General features: G+C 38.0%; 1 protein-coding gene across 5 annotated transcripts in view; it reads right to left on the reverse strand.

The window, feature by feature from the left end:
- Window positions 1-4,632: 4,632 nt before the first annotated feature.
- OCIAD1 (OCIA domain containing 1) overlaps window positions 4,633-20,107 on the reverse strand; it is a 28,152-nt gene continuing 12,677 nt past the window's right edge. For 2 of the 5 annotated variants that reach the window (XM_030313893.1, XM_030313889.1), the window contains exons 5-9: window positions 14,962-15,009; window positions 13,360-13,495; window positions 12,162-12,337; window positions 7,868-8,020; window positions 4,633-5,179 (exon numbers count right to left, since the gene is read on the reverse strand). In XM_030313893.1, coding sequence (XP_030169753.1) covers window positions 5,142-5,179; window positions 7,868-8,020; window positions 12,162-12,337; window positions 13,360-13,495; window positions 14,962-15,009 — 551 coding nt within the window. In that variant the 3' untranslated portion in view covers window positions 4,633-5,141. Of the gene's footprint in view, window positions 5,180-7,867; window positions 8,021-12,116; window positions 12,338-13,359; window positions 13,496-14,961; window positions 15,010-20,107 lie in introns of those variants that run through there. The other 3 variants (XM_030313890.1, XM_030313891.1, XM_030313892.1) reach the window with 3 other exon arrangements.

The following is a 20,107-nucleotide window of genomic DNA, read 5'->3' on the forward strand; positions in this document are numbered from 1 at the left end:
TCCAGGATGAGAAGTATGTCTTCTTTAACTGTCTGAGTCTCCAGCCCCAACCCGAGTTCTTGGTCAGATATAAGGACTTCGTTTATGTTTGTCAGCCTACACCCGTAATTTCTCTGTGGCTACAAAATAGGATTCTTATTCTTCTTTCCCAGAGTGGCCTTTAAACACTGGAACACATGTTCCTCTCAGTTTCTTCAACCATTGGAGTGGGTTTCCAGCCCTGTCACATCCTGGTCTTGGGACACCTTTGGTACCTGTTGTCCTTTCTTACACCAAGACCCCAGACATGGATTGACCGGTTCAGAAAAGACCGCAATCATGGAGCTTTTCATTTCAGGCACGTGCACTGACAAGAGTGACCCTGCATGACGCTCTGTGCTCATATCCAGGCTCCGCCACTGAGTCAGCTCTGTGCCTCCATTTCTCATCTGTAAAATGGAAACATTTTAGACTGTCCTGACAGGTTGTTCATGAGGATTAAACGAGCTACTACTTATTATTTTTTTCAAGTAATCTCTGTGCCCAATGTGGGGCTCGAACTCACGACCCCAAGATCAAGAGTGGCATCCTCTACCCACCGAGCCAGACACATACCCCTTAAATGAGTTAATACTTACAAAATGCTTCCAATAAATAGTGCATGGCTCAGAATAACCACCAAGGGATGTTAGCTATTACTACGACTACCACGACTTTTAATTGGAGTCCAAAAGTACGTGTCACACTTTTTTGGCCTGTGCTAAGCTTTTCACATGACCTACCTTTAAGTCAAGTCTCCCCATTTTATGCTTAGGCAGCTGGTCATTCTGAACTCCAGTCTAATGCATGATATCTTTAGTTCTTTTTGATTTCATGATGCTATTTAACGATCCTTTTGAGTTTCAAATTTGTAATTCAACAGGTGAGTGTTGTGTCAGCCGCCCTGGAAAATATTCAGTTAACCCCTTTGGTTTCTTAATGTATAGTGTTCATGGTACGTGCTCAATCTTTGTTGGCTGAATGATCATCTTGAAGAATGTATTACAACCTTGAAGAGTAGTTTGGTTTATTAGAGAGAAGAGACATCTCTAGATATGGTGGGACAGGAATGAGGCTAGGAAGGGAAGGTGACAAAAGGGGAAGGGTGGGAGGGAGGAATTAATAACTGTGGGGAAACAAATATCAAAAAGGAACTTCCCTTAATACCTCCCTGGTTTTGAAAATCAGGGCTGTTACCACAGGCCTGATGATTTGGAAGCCCAGAAGTGGCTCCCTTCATTAATTTGACAATAATTTTTCAGTACCTACAATATGCAAGGCAATGTGCCAGAAGAAAGGGGGGTATTTTCGTACACAAGAAGTAAAGATATGTAAATAAACAGCTTGAATACAATGTGGGGTAGCGTCTGTATGAGACAGATACAAATGAAAGGCCCACTGGAATTCGGGGCAGCAACAGTTACCTTTGCTGCCCTCATAGATTGTATTACCAGCCTAATTCTTCACCTCTCCTTACATCCTTGCCTTCGGACATGGAATTTTGCATTTCTTCCCACTGTGAGTGGGGCACAGTACCTAGCTCTTGACCTTAGGTTTTGTCCACATGACTTGCTTTAGGCAGAATGTGGGGCAGAAATGAAGGTGTGCCGGGGTGCCTGGGTGGCGCAGTCGGTTAAGCGTCCGACTTCAGCCAGGTCACGATCTCGCGGTCCGTGAGTTCGAGCCCCGCGTCGGGCTCTGGGCTGATGGCTCAGAGCCTGGAGCCTGTTTCCGACTCTGTGACTCCCTCTCTCTCTGCCCCTCCCCCGTTCATGCTCTGTCTCTCTCTGTCCCAAAAATAAATTAAAAAAAAAAAAAAAAAAAGAAGGTGTGCCAATTCCAGACTTAAGCCTTACAAGCCCTGTGTTTCTATTTGCGTTTCTCTTTTTTTTTTAATGTTTATTTATTTTTGTTTTTAAATTTTTTTTTTTCCACGTTTATTTATTTTTGGGACAGAGAGACAGAGCATGAACGGGGGAGGGGCAGAGAGAGAGGGAGACACAGAATCTGAAGCAGGCTCCAGGCTCTGAGCCATCAGCCCAGAGCCTGACGCGGGGCTCGCACTCACGGACCTCGAGATCGTGACCTGGCTGAAGTCGGACACTTAACCGACTGCGCCATCCAGGCGCCCCTTTAATGTTTATTTATTTTTGACAGAGAGACAGCGCATGAGCAGGGGAGGGGCAGAGAGAGTGTGAGACACAGAATCTGAAGCAGGCTCCAGGCTCTGAGCTGTCAGCACAGAGCCTGACTTGGGGCTCGAACTCACGGACTGTGAGATCGTGACCTGAGCAGAAGTTGGACGCTCAACCGGCTGAGCCATCCAGGTACCCCTCTACTTGTGTCTCTGTCTTAAGCACAGGCCCGACACTAGATGGAGAGGCACAAGCCTTCACACTAATCTCCAGCTCCACAATTGCCAAAGACCCAGTCGTTATAATAACCCCCTTACTCTGTATCAGAGCAATTCGGCTTTTCTATCAAACTCTAATACAGAAACTTGGTAGCTGTAAGTGGGGTGCTGCCATAACACAAACCTAAAACGCGACATTGGTCTGGGGGACAAGAGGCAGATCATGTACTGACAGGACTTTGGGGACATGGTTAGTGAAAACTAAAAAGCCTGGATGAGGGTCCTCACAGAAGCCTAAAGAGCTCTCAAGGTGACTGTCAAGGATCACAGGAGAGGGAAACGTTATTGGAAGCTGGAAGAGATTTTGAGTATGAGTCACAGAGTTTAGCAAAACTCTTCACCGTGGCGACGCGGAAAATTGAAAATGTACCTAAAACTTGATCTAGCTGAGACTTCTGGGCAATGTTGAGGGTGACACTTGGCTTCTTCTAGCTGTCTAAAATGAGAGGAGATGTAATTAATATAAAGAACAATTTATTCCAGGGGTACCTGGGTGGTTCAGTTGGTTAAGTGTCCAACTTGGGCTCAGGTCATGATCTCGTAGTTTGAGTTTTAGCCATGCTTTGGGCTCCGTACTGACAACTCGGAGCCTGGAGTCTGCTTTGGGTTCTGTGTCTCCCCCTCTCTATAAACATTAAAAAATAATAATAAAGAATATATTCCACTTCCAAATGGGATTTGTAGAAAATATAAAGGTTCATTAAGTCTCTTAAGCCTACAAGTTTCTCACACTGAGAAATGGCTTCCAGGCAAAGACCAAATCGAGTGGGACAAAAGGTTTTGTTCAACACGACAGTGCTTCATAGGACATTTCAGACACACAAATGGCCCTTTAGAAGTCTTATAGGCGTAACCTGTAGACCCTGTCCAAGGTTTCTAATCGCAGGGAGCCGCCCAGCATAGAAAAAGGAGTCTCCAACAGACTTATGGATGGCTTTTGTGCAATGGAATGGATCATAAATGGATACTTCAGAACTGCACAGATTTAAAAAACTGTTATCAGTTTGGACAGGGATAGTAGAGGTCTTGGAATGCTGGATTTCTATGGGGAGGAAGGCTGAAAAAATTACTCTGCTGCCAATGGGAACTACATTCCAGGGAAAGGCAGGACTGAGAGCTACGGTGAACCCCTGGGTGGGAACGCCTAAGCCCTAACAAAGAACTGGCATCGTGAGCCTGCTGGACTTGTGGGAATCGCCATGGACAAGTGACTGGCATTGAGCCTCTCACTTCCCCCTTCTGAATAGGTGTGGTGACGTGATACCCAACGGCTATTTGGGATGAACAGGGCAGGTGGCTTCTCTTCAGTTCACAGGTCTGAAGCTTAAGAAAGGGTACTTCAGACACTCACCTTAGTGCCTCTTCCGCAAAATGGACCTGATGAGATGCGTTCCCAGACTCTGAGCTGTTATAATGGATGTGAACTGGAGGTCCTGGGAAAATAGTTTATTTTGCGTGAGAGGGATGTCAATTGCTGTGGCCAGAGGGTGAAGAGTTGCAACACCTTCCACCCCACTGTTCTTTTAAAAATGTGACTAAGTGGGAGTCTTATGTTCCTGCCCTTTGATAGGAAGGCTTGTGAAGAAATGATGCTACAGGATTGAGGCCAAACCAGAAATAAAAGGCAAGGCGGCTGCTGACATTCTTGCTGCACCATTCACATCAGAGCTATAAGAGGTCACAGTCTGTCCCGAAAACACCATGTTGTGAGACGTCCACAAACCCACCCACGGGATGTGACCAGGTCCTGAACCCAGACGAAAGGAGAGATGCCATGCGGCATCTGAGAGACACAGCCAAATCACTCCGCTGAAACCTTCCTGAATTCTGGACTCACAGAGAAAATGGAGATAATAAATGACATTTTAAAGCCACTGGGTTTGGGGACTTACAATAGCTAATTGAACATTCTGTTTCTGGTAGAACTGCAACGAGAAAGCAGTATTTAGAGGAGACCGTAATTTCATTTTCCATTCACCTGAACCAGAAACAAATATTAAGTCAATAATGAAGTATACCAATTTTCATTCCTGTGGAGTTTGCAAATATTTCAAACACAGCCACTACTCTAAGGCGTTCTGCTCTTTACCGTCATGAGTCACAGTCACTGTATCATTATTATTCAGAAATAGATGATTTTATTTCCTATCCCCATGAAACACCACTTACTTTAAGAGATTACAAACAATAACACCATGAAATCAATGAAGATGCATGTTCCTTTATATTTTATTTACCATACACATTAATAAGTAAATACAGCAAACACCGGAGAAAGGCTTTTTAATAATTTTTTGGATGTAAAGCTTAACACTTAAAATTATGCTTGCTCCCCCCCGCCACCCACCCCAAATCCACATGCAGCTATCATTTATTTTCATATATGCTGATCCTAGAGAATTACAGACTCTTTACAGTTTTAGAAGAGTATCCTTATCCTGTAACTTAAAACAATTTCACAAACTGCATGTGACCATGGTATAACACCATCATTCATATAGTTCCTCAAGGTGAATATAGCCATACAACATTCACATTAAAATCTGTGTTTTAAACATCATTTTAATAAGCCAAACCACAAGAACCCAGGTTCTAGTTTTAAATGTGTTTATGAAGACTGCTGCTGAGCTCAAAGCATGCAGATATTCATGACCACCTAGATGAGGCTGGATATTGAAAACTCCTTCAGTAGGTCCAATGATGCAATTTTTCACTCATCCCAAGTATCTCCATATTTGTTTACTTTGACTAGGAAAAAAGCACAAATAATTGATGATTCCAAACAGTAATAAGTAAAAGATACTATTTAAGTTTGCTATTATACTAAAAAGTGCTTCTCATTTTGAATAAATGCACATGACAGAAAGGGGCTAGCCAGACTTTTGCAAATTGAAGTTCAGACACAAATAATGGTGCACTCTATCAAGAACTTGACATAAATATTTGATTCTCGTAACAACCTTATAAAGTAAACACAGCCCCCATTTTAAGGGTGAGAAAACAGATTAGTAACTTGCCCAAGGTACAAGCCTAATAAAGCAAATAAAACTGAAATCAGAATACAAGTCTGTTTAGGTCCAAAGCATGCGTGCCTTTACAACTTTGCCATACTAAGTGTGGTATATATTATAGCACACACCAAAAAGTTACCAGGAAATAAAATATAGTAACAAACATTTGAATTTTGTTTTTCACAAAAAATATAGTAATAGAAATGATCAAGTCTTCAGGTTGTGGTTAATTCATTCTTTTCTCCCATGAGCTGTAATACTATACAAGAAGGAAAAAGTTTCCACAGTCCTACATCTTACATGAAATTACATTTTGAAACAAGCTCCTCTGTCTTTTCTTACTTTTAGCCTCTCTTCTACGTAGGGTTCATCGATGGATTACAGTTCTTCTAGTATTCATAACAATGTAAAGGAGATGTTGTCAAAGTATGGACTAGGGACCCTTTCCCCAAGATTCTTTTGGGGAGTCTGTTTAAAACTATTTCATTATTATAAGAAGATATTATAGGGTTTTCCCCCCTCATATTTTGACTTTTCCCCTAACCTTCATATCCTCATGAGTATAAGGTAGTCTTCTAGAAGCTATATGATAATGTGGTGCTATCACTGCCCTGACAACTGATTGATAATAAGCTTCTGTTCCCGAAATTTCTCAGTCTTAATTTCTGATTTAGGTGAATGTCAACAAACATATTTTAGGTAACATTTTCTGACCAGTGATGTCTCGGTCAGTGTCAAATTTTCTGTCTAGACTCTAAAACAGAACATTCTAAAAAAATCACCCAAACTATTTCAAAACTGTTTTCTTTTAAATTCTGTATATAAAGCATACAAACACACACACACACACAGCTTTCTTTTTACAAAGAAAAAAATTATTTCATATTAGTGTCATGTGACAGAACTTCACAACCATTCAGTCAAAACCACAAATGTCAGAATCCAGCAAATGCCAAAGATCTATTTTGTTAACCTTTATTACTAAGGCCCAACCACAACACTCCATATCTGAAACATCAGGACATGGTACTACGTTGTGCAGAAAAAGATTACAGAAATGAGAGAAATGCTACTGCCTGCCCTCGTGGAGCTTACAGTCTAAATCCTCAAATTAAAGTACCAATAAGTCTTTACATATTACAAAGTAATGGCCACTTGAATGCATAATGTTTATGCTAAAGCTTCTTTAATGATAAACATCAACAAGTATTTCTTATTACAAATATATTTGAAAGCTGGGTTTTTTTTACACTAATAACATGACAGTAATATTATCCAACATTGTTAGGAAAACAGAATTCTAAATGAAGCGACTGCTACTAATTAGAAATAAAATTGGTTCTAAGGGGCGCCTGGGTGGCTCAGTCTGTTAAACATCCAACTTTGGCTCAGGTCATGATCTCACAGCTCGTGAGTTTGAGCCCCGCGTCGGGCTCTGTGCTGACAGCTCAGAGCCTGGAGCTTGCTTCGGATTCTGTGTCTCCCTCTCTCTCTGCCCCTTCCCCACTCATGCTCTCTCTCTCAAAAATAATAAACAATTTAAAAAATTTTTAAAAATTGGTTCTAAAAGATCATAATAAAAAATACAAAAGATTTTTATGTATTTTTGCGTTCTTTGTGGTGTATGACTCTCAAGAAGGTACAAGGGACCTCCTTCCTTCCTTCCCTTTTTTACAGTAGTAAATAGAAAACCTTTAAACAACTGACATACCCTCTAAAATTCCTCAAGAAAGACATCATGAAACTCTAACAGTGAAACAGGTACAAACCCCAATTCAAAATGCCTTCTTCCATTAGGGGTAAACTTCTGTGCCAGAAAATTTACTTTGGGTAATGTACAGCAGTTCCAAAAGGAATTAAAACAAACTGTGATTTTTAAATTTATAAAGTAAAAGTACTACTGGAAATAAAAGGTCAAACTCCTCTTTTGGAAGTGCCCTAAAAGCCGGTTTGTAAGGCAAATAACTCTTATTCCAATTTCACAAAACATACAAGAAAATCAATTTCACTACTCAATCATGATTCTCCACTTCTGCTAAAAGTGGCATTACAGCCCATTATCAAGTCACCAGATACGGTTTTATGCAACAGATGCATCATTTAAAAAACATTATCAAGCCCCAAGGTGACTTCTGATAAGAGAAAACATTCAAATGGGTTTATAATTTCTACAATGTGTTAAAACTAGTCTCATTGTCTTAAGTCATACTACCATCTGGACTTCATTATTTTCTAACACAAATGGTCTCTGCAACACCTCAGAAAAGGAAAAATTGTTAACTGATAGCTATTCTTTTTTTTTAAAAAACGTTATTTTGTTAATTGCTTGAGGAGTTAAATCACATATTCGTATAATTAATATTTTAAACTAATACTGTAGTTTCCAATCCTAAAGAGTAAAGTGATTCATACTAAACTATCATACCTTCTTTTTTTGGCATTCTTTCCTGCATAGGCCTGACTGAGGGGTCAGTCTTATGTGTTAAAGTTACTTCATATGACTCTCTGTTCTTATTCCTTAATTCCTCATATGTAATATTTTTTCTTTTAGGACTTTCTTCAGGGTTGGGATCAGGTCCTAAAACAACAAACAGTTAATAAATGGCAATAAAAGGATTTGAATAAATCCAAAGCAACTACATTTTAGAAATGCTTCTTACCTACAATAAAAACAGAATAAAGTAAAATAAAGGCTCAAATTATTACCACCATCCCAAATTTTTCCCAAGATCATTACAAAACTAAAATTGACTTTCTTTTACACTGTTAAGCTTTTATTTCTAAAATTTAAAATCCACATAAAAAATTAAAAAGTAACCAGGGCCAGAAGAATGGATATCATAATATATGCCAGCAAAATTCATATTCACGAAAATGTTAGTTTTTAAACTAGAAAATTAGTCATACTTTTTATATAATTAAAAAGAAATATAGCATACCAGTGACAATTGGACAAAACCTGACATAGTACACATTTTACGTGGTATAGTTAAAAAATGTTCCTATAACCAGAGCCTATATTCAAATAACTATAACTATTAAAAAAAATTTACCATCTTTATACTTAAACAGAAACACTTCAAAATACATATGGAGAAGTATAAAATATAGACTTTAATGACAGCACGGATCATTTTTCTCAGATCTAATGGATGCAATACTAAGGCAGAAAAAAGCGGCAGTGATAACTTTGGCCGGGGAACCAGCATTTATTCTTTCTCTCTCCCAAGGAGAGTCAAGGTAGGAATACATATGATTAAAGAGTCAAAAACTGATGCAAAAATCAGGAAGTGGTTACTCCTAATATTAGATGACAGGAACAAATATTAAACATAGTTTACAAAATGTATAACCAGCAAGAAAAGCTATATAAACACTTTAAGAGAAATTAACCAATGCCAACATGACATTCAGTCAACAACTACTTAACTTACAAAAGTCTTACACACCACTCCAAAAATAGTTATCTTTCAAAATTTTACACACAAATTGGGTATATCATTTTATTAACATAATCATATTAATTAAAATAATTTTTTAAAAAGAAGTTTTTATCTAAGTGGAATTTTAGAACTCCACAGGAAGATCCCAGTAAATAATCAGAATTTTCAAATCAACATAACTATACATTAAATGTTTTCAACCATAACCTTTTATTTTCCTACAAAGTATACTGCATTGATACAAAGCAAAAAGGCTTTAAATTTCTAACTAGTCTTAATACTATACACCATTCTTGAAAACTAAATTTTTGCTAAAAAAGAATGCAAATAAAAATATTATAAACTTATATTGGATTTTAAAAGCACTTACATTTCATTGGTAATGAGTAGTTATTAAATTAATTTCCCTTCACCGTGATATTTTTTAAATTGTGAAGGAAACTGTGTACTAGATTATTATCTAGTACACAATTCTCATTCCCACTTAGCTGACAAGCACTGAATGTCCTTGGGCAAATCACTAAGCTTCTCTGAATCTTAGTTTTTCTCAATTGTGAAATATGCAAGTTTGACTAGATGATCTATCTATCTCTAAAGTTCCTTCCAGGTCTAATACTTTTTCTCACCAAAAAGAAAATATTTCTTTGTTCTGAAATTGTGGCAAATGATGGAACATAAATCAGAAGATTAGGGAGAATTTTTTCCACTTACAAAAGCCCAATGAAAATAATTCTGCATTGTGTAGCAACCATGATTTACTACTTTGGGAAGGTTATAAAGAGCTGGAAGGAATAAAATATAAAACAGCACTGATTTAAATCTAACTGTAATAAACTACCTATGATAAGTCTCCTTACAGCTACGAAGGAGTGCTTTCTACTTTGAAAGATTAATAATTCTCAACTTCTGGTAAGAGAAAGCAGAACGAAATAGGGCAGGCAGGACTTAAACAAAAGGGGAGAGTGTCCTGGTAAGGGAGGACAGCACCTGGGGCAAAGCAGAGGAGGCCACGACTGGCCCCTGTGGAGAGAAGTCGAAGAGTGGCAATCCTGAGTTAGAGAAGGGGCTGAGAAAGCAGAGCAGTGGATGGAGAGATGGCTGTTCTGGAGGACATAAAATACACTGAAATATGGACTTTGCTGTAGTCCTTAGGCAGATACCAAAGGGCATTTTGTCTGTTTGCTTTTATTTGGAAAAGGAATTATGTAACGTGGAATGGAATTTTCTAATGCAAATGGAAGGAAAGATGAAAATCATTACAAAGGAAGAGGTGATGCACGGCTAGAATCCAAGTAGAATGGATTCGGACTTGAGAGTCTGGCAAAATGAGAGATGCAGTAAGAAATAGAACAGCTGCCTCTGAAGATAAAATAATAACTAACCACTCTCTCCTAATCTGCCAGCCTTCTTCCCTTTCTAATTGGGAGGTCTTTGTTTCCAACCATTCAGGAAAAAAAAAAAAAAAGTCAAGGCTCTCGACAACTTCCACCCACTTACGAATGTCTTTAATTACTGTAACTTCCATTCTCTCCTGTCTCTTCTTTTCCGAAAGGTTAATTAATACTCACCACCCCCACCCCATCCTGCTCTAAAGCAATGCTGGCCAATGTAATTCTCTGAAATGATCAGAATGTTCTGTATCTGCACATTCCAACAAAGCAGCCACTAGCACGTGTGGCTACTGAACTGAAATGCTTACAAAGCAACTGAGGAATTGAATTTGCATTCTGATTTAATTTTATTTAATAGCTACATGTATTTAGTGGCTACTTTATATTCTGACCTACCTAGAACTAGAACCCCTTCTACAACCTCTGGAACCTTGACTTATAATCAACTTCTCCCTTCCCACTGTTTCCCCTCTCTCCCTTTAACTTAAAACATGGACCCAAATCTGTCCCAGCTTAAACAACAAAAGCTCAAATGTTCCTTTAACCTTGTTTGTTCCTTACAGTTACTGGCTTATGGTATTTGCATCAAAGGAAGCATTTTCAAAGAACATTCTATCCACAATCCCTTATCCAAACCTTCATAGTCAGAAACTTTTCAAAATTCAGTTTCTCAGATTTTAGAAAAATGTCATAGTATATGGCCCTTATATTGCTTACTATCCATCCATTCAGTGATTTGAAGCAGCAATGCATAAACAAACATTTATATTTCTACAACAAAATGCAGGAAAATCACATTTAAGATAAAGATTACAAATAGATTTATGTCAGTGTAGGTCAGGGTCTAAAATAAATTCAGTCAGCTTTTATCATCAGTTTAATTACTAAAAAAGCTTTGTAGGGGCGCCTAACTGGCTCAGTTCATAGAACATGTTACTCTTGATCTCAAAGTCGAGAGTTCAAGCCCCATGTTAGAAAAATAAATAAATATTAACAAAAATTTTTAAAAATAAAGCTTTGTGGTTGTTAGAATTTTTTGGATTTTAGGATTTTAGATAAGGAATTGCAAACCTGTACTTTCTAATTCTTTACTCTTCACTGCAAACTAGATTGAAAGAACGAAGGAAGGAAATGAATGTCTGCTGAGAGCCCATTACTTGCCAGGCATTACCTCTGATTATTTCATCTGATTCCAAAAGCTCTTTAAGAGAGGTATTATTATCTCCATTCGGGAGATCAAGAAACTGAAGGAATCACAAATTAGTTACTTGCCTAAAGTCACATAGCTAGCCAATGTCAATCATTCAAATCCAGGCCTTAATCCAAAGTTGATGGTGTTTCACTTACATTCTGTGATCTTCAAAGCTAGTATTTACACAAACTTCACAAAGCATTTTCACATGGATTTTCTCACTTGACAACAGTTCTGTAAGGCAGGTAATTATTATTTTTCTCACATTATAGACAAAAAAGCTGAAAGCCTTTAAGACCAGCCTAACAAGTATAACTTCTTTGAAGCCTCCCTGAGGTCCAATTTAGCACTTCTTCTTTGCTACATCACTATAGTTAGTATTTTCAATTAATGGGACACATTAGTAATTTTTCCTTATATTTCTGTATCTTCTAACAGTCTAAGACAATTTCTCAGGGACAAGGACCACGTCTTATTCATCTACACTTCTTCCATACCTAGCTGAGTGCCTGGCATCTACCGGACGTCACAAAACGTAGAATGAAGGAAGAAACAAATGCACAACAAACATGCTGAGTTTAGGGTGGTGGTGGAGAACATACAGGTGATATCCAGCAGAAAAGGTGATCAAATAAAGTTTATACATACGTTGGACCATAAAATGTTGAAATTCATTTCAAGAGAAGTTTCTACCTTGGGCAATATGATCAGTAATACCAGTGGGAGTAGATTCATTCATAGAAGCACTGAATGGAATTGGCTCATAATGAGGAAGCATGTCTTTTTCTATGTTGTCTGCTGCTGGAGATGTCACAAAAGATGAATGACCACTCACATTTGAGTCATATTTTGACTTCTGAGAATAATGCCTGTAATTCATATTGTATAAGAAACACAAGTTACTGTCTACACCCTAAGAAGTGTGTCAACATATAAAAACTAGTTATCTTATTTTCTAAAGGAATCGTGTAATTTTAACATGGTCATTTATGGTAGCAAAATGAAGTCTTTCTCTCCACCACAAAAACCTTAAAAATATGTTCTGACCCATTTATACAGCTTAAAAATGTCACTCTTAATATAGAAGAAAAGTGCATTAGTCAATATTCTAATCCCTAAGCTTCAGAGATCATTTTTAATGTGTTTAAAGTTCTTAGAAAAAAAGTACTTCAAATCAGAAATATGTCCAGTATGTCCAGTTCCCACATTAATTGGGAAGTTACTTCCATAGCTAGCAGGCCATAAACACTATTTAGCTAAGGCAGATACGTAAGGATTACTAGCATTCATGGACTTTATCATTTATAACAATTTATCTATTAAATCTACTTAATTACATTATTGATCTACCTATCCAGATGGACAGGATTCATTTATTTATACTAACATAATTAAAACAAAAATTTGGAGAATGTACATACATAACAACAGAAGGATTAAGAGATGGGACTGATGAAATTTGGGAATTCAAAAGAAAAGTCCGAAATATAGTAATCAAAAGTGTTTGCCAAATTAAAATCCTTTATTCTGGGATTAGCATTCCCGATAGGATGCAACTCTCTATTTAAAACAAAGGTAGGGGTGCCTGGCTGGCTTAGTTGGTAAAGCCATGAGACTCTTGATCTTGGGGTCATAAGTTCAAGCCCCATGTTGAGTGTAGAGTTTACTCAAATAAATAAATAAAATTAAAAAAAAAAAACAAATAAAAACAAAAGCAGACAAATTTTACTCCAAGTAAAACAGAAATAGTTTTAGCTTGCTGGAAAATGGCAAGTTTCCAATGGTCCTTCAGGTTAGGCAATGTTTCATGCCCTCAATTATGGCAATATCCAATTACAATTTTTTTTAGCTAAAATTAAAAACCTTTAATAAAAATCAGAGTTTGGCCTACCCAGATGGTGAAGATCGCCGTGCTTGTCCTGAGCGTAAAGCTTCTCCAAGAGGGGAATTCTCAAGATTCTTGAACTTCTCTTGGCAAGTTTTCACATAAGAAAGCTTTCCAGCAAAATATCCCATGATACAAGCAACTTATTTGTAAAAACAAACAAAAAATGTGACTCAATGTGTCCATTTAGATAAAAATCTTTCCTAAAAGGAAAGTTGTTAAGAAATGTGAGCCTGAATAGAGGTCGTTGGTACGGGAAGACTGAGATTTCTCGAAATAATGGTACAAGTACCATTATATCAGCCTTAGAGCAAACAGAGTCTGTAGATATAACTCACTTTCACAAAATAAAATAATCCAAAATAAAGTTGCTTTAAGATATATAAATTTTACTTTACTAATTATTAATATAGACAGGAAAGACGTGGTAAAAGTATAACGGAAATGTGGAATTAAAGCAGAGTTCTAGCCTAATCAGAAGGATTTTAGGCCGTTTCTTTTCCTGTAAAATGGGAATGCTACCATTTGACCTGCTAATTTCATAAGACTGTTTTTAAAATTAGGTGCAACAAACCCCTTAAAATAATGAATTATGAAGTGATACCTAAACATGGCTAGTGTTGCATCATTATGTGTTTATTTCCAATATAAAAGAGAGGCTAACCTGGGAAGATTCATAGAAAAGCCACAAGTGCTCTTTTTTAAAGCAATTTATAAGCTTCTTTCCTATAAACCATACTATAGTATGTAAGTAAATTATGCTTGCTTACGCTTTAAAATGTAAAGAGATTTTTAAAAGTTGGACTTAATTTTAAGACACTTTACTTTGGTTCATCACTACTTGACAACTTTCTTTCCTCATAAACCAAGAGAATTTATTTTAAAATACTGTCTCCTGGGGCGCCTGGGTGGCGCAGTCGGTTAAGCGTCCGACTTCAGCCAGGTCACGATCTCGCGGTCCGTGAGTTCGAGCCCCGCGTCAGGCTCTGGGCTGATGGCTCAGAGCCTGGAGCCTGCTTCTGATTCTGTGTCTCCCTCTCTCTCTGCCCCTCCCCCGTTCATGCTCTGTCTCTCTCTGTCCCAAAAATAAAAAAAAAAAAAATAAATAAATAAAAAAAAAAAAACTTTAAAATACTGTCTCCTTACACATCACTTAAGAGGAATAGTTTTATTATAAAGAAAAAAATTCCAGGGCGCCTGGGTGGCGCAGTCGGTTAAGCGTCCGACTTCAGCCAGGTCACGATCTCGCGGTCCGTGAGTTCGAGCCCCGCGTCAGGCTCTGGGCTGATGGCTCAGAGCCTGGAGCCTGTTTCCCATTCTGTGTCTCCCTCTCTCTCTGCCCCTCACCCGTTCATGCTCTGTTTCTCTCTGTCCCAAAAATAAATAAACGTTGAAAAAAAAAAATTAAAAAAAAAAAAAGAAAAAAATTCCTCCTATTAGTAACTTGTGATCCTTAATGCCCAGGTAGTCAGTCTGTTTAATGAAAAGCTTAAACAAATTAGTCAAAACAAATACACCAAATAATGGCTAGGAGTTAGATGAGACAAAACATTTGGTAAAAACTACTTATTTTACTTAGAAAGGAAAACTAGGGTTATTCATACTTACATAGAAGTTTAGGGATGGACCCATATCTGGGGTGACTTGAAAGGATTCCTGAAGATAAAAGGGTAGATATTCCTGAGTAACACTATTGGAGATAGACACATTTACATAATTAGAATATTTCATTTTCTATTAAAATAAAAAGGTTTATGCCAATGTTTATGCTAAATGTAAGAAAATGACACAAATAAGCAAACTATTTCTGTGAATCATAATCTTCATCTCTTCTAATGTGAGACAAAATAATAAATTTGGAATTGCAGTATAAAGACAGATCTATTTCTCAGCAGCTTTGGGCAACCCACAAAGATAAAAGGAAAGATCAGTATGGACTACCTTTAAATACTACCTGACAACATTAGCTCTCTCCATAACCCCAGAGAGGTCTAAGACTATAACTACCGGGCGCCTGGGTGGCTCAGTCGGTTAAGCGGCCGACTTCGGCTCAGGTCATGATCTCGCGGTCCGTGAGTTCGAACCCCGCGTCCGGCTCTGTATTGACAGCACAGAGCATGGAGCCTGTTTCAGATTCTGTGTCTCCCTCTCTCTGACCCTCCCCCGTTCATGCTCTGTCTCTCTCTGTCTCAAAAATAAATAAACGTTTAAAAAAAAAAAAGATATAACTACTTAAAACAGAAAACCAAAGCGCCTCGGTGCTCAGTCGGTTAAGCGCTGGACTCATTCAGCCCAGATCAGGATCTCAGTTTTTGAGTTCAAGCCCTGCATCTGGCTCTGCACTGACAGTGCAGACAGAGCCTGCCTGGGATTCTGTCTCCTCACTCTGCCTCTCCCCCACTAGTTCTCGCTCTCAAAATTAAATAAACCTTTTTTTAAAAGAGAGAGAAAACCAAGTAAATCCAACATTAAGAGAAAAATGAAATCCAAATGACTCTATAATCTATTAGCACAGGTGAATTAATTAGCAAGATCACTTGAAACAAAGTCCATACACAAAAAAATATATGTATCATTTCTATATACTAAAGACAAACAAACGAACCACACTTTTTGAAAGATACAAAAACAATCAAAGATCCAGGAGTAATCTAATGAAAATTTCAAAGATTTGTACCCTGCAAACTACAAAACTTACGGATAGAAATGAAAGCTACAGGGAGGAACATACCATGTCCATGAAATGAAAGACCAAATACTGTAAATATGGCAATTCTCCATAAATTCAATGCAATCCCGATTAAAAATCAAAGACAGTGTTCCCAGAAGTTGAAAAACTTATTCTAAAAATCATGTGGAAATACAAGAACAAGGCAATATTGAAAAACAACAAAAAAATGGAAAACGGACTACCAACAAATATCGAGATCTATGATAAAGCTAGAGTAATTAAGACTGTCCTAAGCGCAAGAACAGATAAACCGACCAAAACCAGAAGAGAGTCCAGAAACAGGTCCACACATAGTCACTTATGAAAAAGGCAACACTGCACGCAGTGAAAAAGTTCTTTCAAAATATGGTGCCGAGTCACCTTCATAAACATAAGGGGGTAAAATGTACCTTGATCCCACCTCATACAACATAGGCATACCTCAGAAATACTGAAGGTTCAGTTCAAGAGCACCATGATAAAGCGAGAAAAGCAAAAAAGCAAGTCAAATGATTTTTTTTTTTGTTTCCCAGTGCATATAAAAACATTTATGCTATACTGTAATCTTTTTTTTAATGTTTTATTTATTTTTGAGAGAGACAGCATGAATGGGGGAGGGGCAGAAAGAGGGGGAGACACAGACTCTGAAACAGGCTCTAGGCTCTCAGCTGTCAGCACAGAGCCCAACGCAGAGCTCGAACTCAAAAACCAAGAGATCATGACCTGACCTGAAGTCAAACACTCAACCAACTGAGACACCCAGGCGCCCCTGTAATCTTAAGTGTACAACAGCATTATGTCTAAAAAATAAAATACTTTATTGCTAAGAAATGCTAACCATCGTCTGAGCTTTTAGAGTTGTAATCACTGATCACAGATCACTACAACAAATACAATAAGGAGAACATCTGAAATATTGTGAGAACTGCCAAAATGTCAGAGACACAAAGTGAGCAAATGCTGTTGAAAAAATGGTGCTAAGACTTGTTCAGAGCAGGGTTGCCACAAACCTTAGAGATTTGTAAAGAGTGTAAAATATGTGAAGTGCCATAAAGCAAAGCACAATAAAACAAGATATGCCTGTATTCAAAAACAATTCCAGATACTTGAAAATTTAAGTGGGAAAAAAATAAAGCTTATAGAAAAAAAGCATAAGAGATTCTTCATGTCCTTTTATTTATTTTTTTTATTTTTATTTTTTTAACGTTTATTTTTGAGACAGAGAGAGACAGAGCATGAACAGGGGAGGAGCAGAGAGAGAGGGAGACACAGAATCTGAAACAGGCTCCAGGCTCTGAGCTGTCAGCACAGAGCCCGACGCGGGGCTCGAACTCACGGACCATGAGATCATGACCTGAGCCGAAGTCAGACACTTAACCGACCAAGCCACCCAGGCGGCCCTCTTCATGTCCTTTTAATAGCCAAAGATCTCAGAGCACAAAAAACCCTCATCATAAAAAAATATGATAAATTAGACTCAATCATATTGAGAACTAGTTAATCAGTGGGAAAAAAATAATATCACAATACATGTATCTGACAAGACTCACTTTCAGAACATACAGAGAACTCTCACAAAACCAACAGAAAAAGAAAACGCAATGGAAAAATGGACAATAGACTTGAACAGACACTTCACAAAAAAAGAATATATTCAAGTGAGCTATAAACAAAAGAAAAGGTCCTCAACTTCATTTGTCATCAGAGATGCAAATTAAAACCACAATGCAATCAGTATCACTATTCACTCACCACAATGGCCAGAATTCTGGAAATAGGAAGTGTTGGTGGTAATGTGACACAAATAAAACTCTACTAATAAATTGGCGTGAGAGTGTAAATAGGTCTAAACAATCTAGAAAGTTTGGCAGTTATCTACCAAAGCTAAATATATACATAATCTACGACCCAGCAAAATGTCTACCAAAAGATGCTGTCTGTATTCATAAGAGAACTATTTGTAATAGTCAAAACTGTGAACTACCCAACTGCCACTGTACAAGATGGATAAGCTGCTGTAGTGTATTTACACAGCAGAAAACTACATGGCAACAAGAATATATAATCTACAATTACATGCAACAATGTGGGTGAATCTAGCGATGTGCTGGAAAACCAGCTCTCCAAATAACCAGTCCTGATTTGTAATGATCAGCTGCCGTGGAATAAATACTTGCACCATGACCAATGTCAGCTATCAACAGTTTAAAAATTGGCTTGCCAAGTTCTTAAAAATTTAACAACCAGCTCTCTGGAGGTGGTATAAGCCAGTTCCGATATACCACTGAACGAATCTCAGAACACTGAAAAAAAGTGTACAAAAGAGTACTTACTTGTATAATTTCACATATACAAAGTATAAAAACAGAACTAAATTATGCTATCAGCCTCAGTTACACAAGTGAGATAAGGAGAAAAAGGAAGATGGTAACAATACCCACTTTCATACAAAAGAGTTGTTCCTTCATTCTGTCACCAAATAGTTACATACCGCTTACAACAGACACTATGTACTAGGAAGTAGGAACAGAACAAGGAACAAGATGCTCTCTTTACCACCTCACAGAGTTTTTACAGTCTAGAGAGAGAATGAAGGCAATACAGCGTGGTCTTACTTATCCACTCAAATATCTGAGTATCTACTACATGCACCGTGCCCAGTGGTCAATGCCAGAGACAGTCTGTTTCCTAAAGGGAAGTAGCAGGAATAGAGGCAAATAGACTTGTCGAAGGTTAATTCAACACTCTTGACAACAGATGGTGGCATTAATTATAGCGGCTGTGCAGATGGAGGTGAACAGTTCACAAAGATATTTAAGAGCTGGACTAGAATGGACATTTATTCTAATAAGAGGTAGAAGTTAAGGATAATGTCTCAGTGTCCTGAAGAGTGATACCATTCAGACATGGAGAAAATAGAGAAACTGGTTTTCAGGGGGGGGGGGGTGGGGGGGGCGGAAATGAACTCAGTTTGGGATGCAATATGTCAGTGTGAGGAACCTGTGAGGAGGTCCATCCATGTAAAGATACGCAGAATATGGTTCTGGAGCAGGTGTCTAGGCTAGGGATAATCATGGGGATTTAGAGCAATACATGGTCTCTGAAGCCCAGTTATTACCGGGTTAACAGTGTGTATACGGACTGAAGACTGAAAGTCAAAGCAGAATTCTGAAGAACACAGGTGGAGGATGAAAACCCACACTAGAATATTAAGTACCAACAGGTCATAGATTTTGGTCTTTTAGTGCTAGCTACTAAAAACAGTGTATAGTATAGATCAGACACCCAAAAACCATGAAAAAATGGAGGAGGTGCCACAGGCAGGAGAAAAATCAGAATATGCTGTCACAGAAGCCTAGGGGAGAGAATGTTTCAAAGACTGGTTAAAGTCCTATAACCAACAAGAACAGAAACTGCCCATGGAATTTAAGTAACAAGGAGGTTGTATTGGTAACGGTTTAAAGTTTTGGTAAATGTCAGGGGCACCTGGGTGGCTCGGTTGGTTAAGTGTCCAACTCTTGATTTTGGCTCAGGTCATGATCTCTCGGCTCTTGGACTGGGCCCCACGCTGGGCTCTGTGCTGACAGCATGGAGGCTGCTTGGGATTCTCTCTCTCTTCCAAAATAAATAAACTTAAAAGTTTTGGTAAATGTTGGAACATATGCAGAATTTTTTGACACATGGGTTTTGCAATGGGTTAAAAGAAGTTAAAAGTGAAGTGCTCCTTCATGAAGTCTGGCTTCAAATGCGAGACAGCTGGGAAGAGTTGGAAAGGGACAGGAGGAAAGGTTTTTCTTTTTCGTGTTCTCACGTTAAAACAGATCTGGACATGTTTAAATGTTTTCATAGAAAGAGACTGAGTAGTGATGGAGCAGCTAAGACTATGTGGAGTATGACACTGTGGATGAAAGCATATACAAAACGTTAGGTATTTTGATTGAATGCAAAATGTCTTGATGGATTTTGGATTCTCTTCCTAAAGTCTTTTCCAATTTCTTTCTTTTCTTTTAAATAATTTATTTATTAATGCTTATTTATTTTTGA

Source organism: Lynx canadensis, chromosome B1, assembly GCF_007474595.2.
Source record: "Lynx canadensis isolate LIC74 chromosome B1, mLynCan4.pri.v2, whole genome shotgun sequence".
Lineage (NCBI taxonomy): Eukaryota > Metazoa > Chordata > Mammalia > Carnivora > Felidae > Lynx > Lynx canadensis.